The 3,816-nt window shown below is 44.7% G+C and overlaps 1 protein-coding gene across 1 annotated transcript in view; it reads left to right on the forward strand.

Annotated features, from left to right (window-relative positions):
* The first annotated feature begins 1,330 nt into the window (after positions 1 to 1,330).
* Positions 1,331 to 3,816, forward strand: part of MBL2 (mannose binding lectin 2) — a 3,337-nt gene continuing 851 nt past the window's right edge. Inside the window, 3 exon segments of the mRNA XM_007470316.1 lie at positions 1,331 to 1,539; positions 1,936 to 2,052; positions 3,466 to 3,501. Coding sequence (XP_007470378.1) covers positions 1,356 to 1,539; positions 1,936 to 2,052; positions 3,466 to 3,501 — 337 coding nt within the window. The 5' untranslated portion in view covers positions 1,331 to 1,355.

A 3,816-nucleotide genomic window follows, 5' to 3' on the forward strand; every position in this document is an offset into this window, starting at 1 on the left:
AAGGAAGAACTGTGCAGTATTAAAGAAAACAGCCACTCAGCACTGCACCAGAGGCCCCTGGGAAATGCTCCTAAGAAGAGTTTAGTGCAGTTCTAAGAAGACTTATTTATTAATCTGGGGTTGAAGGTCAGGCCCATACTGTCCTTGTTTACAAGCCTAATTGGACCTTGCGTTACTGAATCCAGCCTCCTCCCTCCACCTAAGGCACCTGCCGGCACCCTGCTGGAGGGCCAGTTTCCTTGTGACTGTATCCCTGCTTTGCAGAAGCCATGGTAAGTCCTTTCTGGTGAATGGATCTGGGGTCCTGGATCAAATGTCTAGGGATTTGACTTGATCTTGGAGGCCTAGAGAAGACTTTCTAGGGTGTGTGGGGAGATGGCAGGCAGAAGCCATGCTGGGGGTATCTTTCTCTGCTTACGCTGGGGCATCTGTGACTTTCCCGGGTTCACCTGACCATGTGCAAATGAGACTGTGCCTTTGTTTTCAAAGGGAGCCGAGAAGGATTAGTTAGACCCTTGATGCTGGGCTGCTGAGGTTTCCTGGGGGAGGGACAGCTGGAAGAGGATTTTGAAGGACATAAAATGTCAGGCTTGAGAAATAAGAAGGGTATTCAAGGAAGGTGCTCTAATTGCCAGTGGTTTTGACTCATAGGACACACAGAATACCTGCCAGGAAGTAGAGAGGGATCTGGCACCCTGCCTGGGTCAAGACAGTGAGAAATTTCCAGAGAAAATTCTCTCCCTGGCAAGTCTCTCTTACAGTGGGAAATAAAACATCAAGAGGAAACAAACTCAACTTAATTCCAGCCAGGTTAGTAACTAGCAGTGACTCTTCCTCTCTGGATCATTAGCCTGCAGCTTAGTGCCACTGAGTAGATGTTGGTTAACTGGCACTGAGGGCAATGGACTGTTCAGGTATAAGGATGGGATGCAGGTGGCAGATGGGCCCAAATGGGAAAGGTGAGACAGAGAGAGCTGGGTCTCCATTCACGTTCACTCCCCAAGTCAGCAGGCATGAGTGAGCTGGCAATGTTATGCCTATTTGCTCTCACAAAGGACACAGAGAGCACACTCCTAGCCTTTTAGCAGTAACACTAGAGGCCAGGGACTGGTAACCCCTTCTCCCTGACAATGCAAGTTGCTATAACTACCTTTGTTGAAGTAGTAATACAACGTCACAGGAGGATTTACTTTTCCAAATCCCCAATGTGGAGGCCAGGAATGGGTCATCCATCTCTATATCACCTGTGCCCAGTATAGGTTAGAGGAAAAAGGGCAGGTTCAGTAAATATGTTTTGATTAACTGAACAGGATGAGATAATCTTCCTTGATTTTTCCCACACCAAGGTGAGGACCATGTCACTGTTTCCATCACTCCCTCTGCTTCTCCTGATTGTGGTGACAGCATCATGTACAGAAACAGAAAACTGTGAGAATGTACAAAAGACCTGCCCTGTGATTGCCCGTGGTTCTCCAGGAATCAACGGCCTCCCAGGCAAAGATAGGCATGATGGTGCCAAGGGAGAAAAGGGAGAACCAGGTACAGTTTGGGCTGTTCTATCTCTGTGACTCTTTATCTTCTAAAGGAAACTGCCTGGAGATGTGAGGAGGATAATGTCACATTCACGTAGCTTGTATTTCTCTCAACTACAAATTATAATTCAAAAGAGAGATACAGCTCTGACTCTGGCATCCCAAACTTCCACACAGGTACTGGTGACACCTGGTGGTCCTGCCGGCTCAGGAAGTTGACCCTCAAGGCAGACCATCCCATGGGACACAGGAGGCTTTCCTTCTATGGTCATTAGAAAGAGCAGTTCAGAATGTGAGTCCTGGTTCAGTGTCTCCTTTCTCCTGGTAAGGGATTGGGCATCATGCTTTTGGAGAAATAGAGCAGGAACGCAAATACTGTCATGTTTCCTTGGTCCTCCAACAGGTCAAGAACTCAGAGGCTTTCAGGGCCCTCCTGGAAAGGTGGGGCCTCAAGGAATGCCAGGGCCACCTGGGTTACCAGGACAAGTGGGCCAAAAAGGAGACCCTGGAGATGATTTGGGTAAGGAATTTACTTCAGCAAGGTCTAGGCTGAAGGCCCCCAGGGTCTGGCAACTCTGAGTACCATGTGGGAGATGCCCCTTCTCCTGCTGCTTCCTGGGAAGATGCCCAACTCTGCTTCCTGACCCAGCAGCCTCTAGCTTCTCTAGGTTACTTAGAGCCTCAAGGGATTCCTATCAATGCCTGAATATAGACTCACAAACCCTTCAGAGCCAAACCCTCATCAGGTGCCTCCTGGAGGAGCTAAGCCTAGGCTCTCTCCTCCAGCTGAAACAATCCAATGTGAGGCTGTGGTCCAAAAGGGATAAAATAGGTTATCTATGTGTTGGGCTTGTTATGCCTATTTTCACAACAATGGTAGATACATGGTATGCCAGTTATCTCTTACCTCATGAGAAACAAACAAAACACAGCCATTTATTTAAATCACGAATCTATGAATCAAGTATTTCTTTGCTGGTCTCAGCTGGACTCACTCATGTGTCTGTGGTCAACTGATGGCCAATGGTCTCACTTACATGTCTGGCTGTTGTCTGGCCATCAGCTGGAGTGATGAGCGTAGCTGAGCCACAGATCTCATCCTCCAATTAACTCACTTGGGCTTATTCACATAGAGATGATTACAGGATTTCCAAAAGAAGAAAGAGCAGAAGTTTCAAGGCCTCCTGAAGGCTTAGGACACATACATTATTGCTTCTGCCACATTCCACTGGTCAAAACAAGTTACAAGGCCTGCTCAGATTCAAGGAGTGGGGAAATAAACTCCATTTCTTAATGAGAGAAGCTGTACCACACTGAGCTCATTTTTGCCATCTACTACATATAGCTTTGCCTCATGCCCTCCCCTCTTGGATAATGGGCAACTCACAAAAATCCTGGTTTACTGATTAACAGAACTAACTCAGGGAAAAACAAAACAAAAAGCAACAAAAACAAAACTTCCCCAAAGACAAAACCATGCAATTTTTATAGTCAATATTCACCAGCTCATAATAATTCCTCAAGTATTTTATTCCACAAGTTTACCCATGATAGAGCTATTTGTTTGGGGAAAAAAAAAATTAGTGAATAGCTTGGCACGTGGAGTGCTATAATGCTCAGTCAACAGGGAGTGTATGTATGTGCGTGTGGGTGTGTATGCATGTACAAAGTGTCTTTACATACATTCAACAGATGAGTGATGTTTTGGGCTGGATGGAGACAGAGATACTTTTCCTTCTTTATGCTTAAAATATTTTTCATTTTCTTTCAAAGAGCAAATATCAGTATAAAAGAAACTTTTATCTTGATTTTTTTTTTTTTAGCTTGAAAAGTACCCTACCCCCTTGTAGTTCTCAGATGCCTTTTCAACAATGCTCTTTCACTTTGTTTTAATTTTCTAGGTAACTATATTAGCCAGGCACTTCAAAAAAAGCAGCTCTTCGATCAGAACTGGACCAGCTCAAAAAATGTAAGCCTTCTCTTACTTTTCAGGCAGCTTGAAGTTTGGGAAAGTGGAAGGCAACAAATATTTATTGAATACATATAATTTTCTAGTACCTGGATAGGTGTTTTTCATATTCTGACCTCATGAAATCCTCACAACAACCTTTTGGTAGAAATGGAAGCAAAGGAAAATTACATAATTTGCTCAAATGCACAGAGCTAATAAGTGGCAGAGGCAGTTTATAAATTGAAGTCAGTCTGATACCAGAGACCCTGATCCTTTATCTTTACTATCAGTGTACATATGTGTCACTGAAAATGGGACCTATGCCTCTTTCCC

The sequence above is a fragment of the Lipotes vexillifer genome, unplaced genomic scaffold, assembly GCF_000442215.2.
Source record: "Lipotes vexillifer unplaced genomic scaffold, Lipotes_vexillifer_v1.1 scaffold690, whole genome shotgun sequence".
NCBI lineage: Eukaryota > Metazoa > Chordata > Mammalia > Artiodactyla > Lipotidae > Lipotes > Lipotes vexillifer.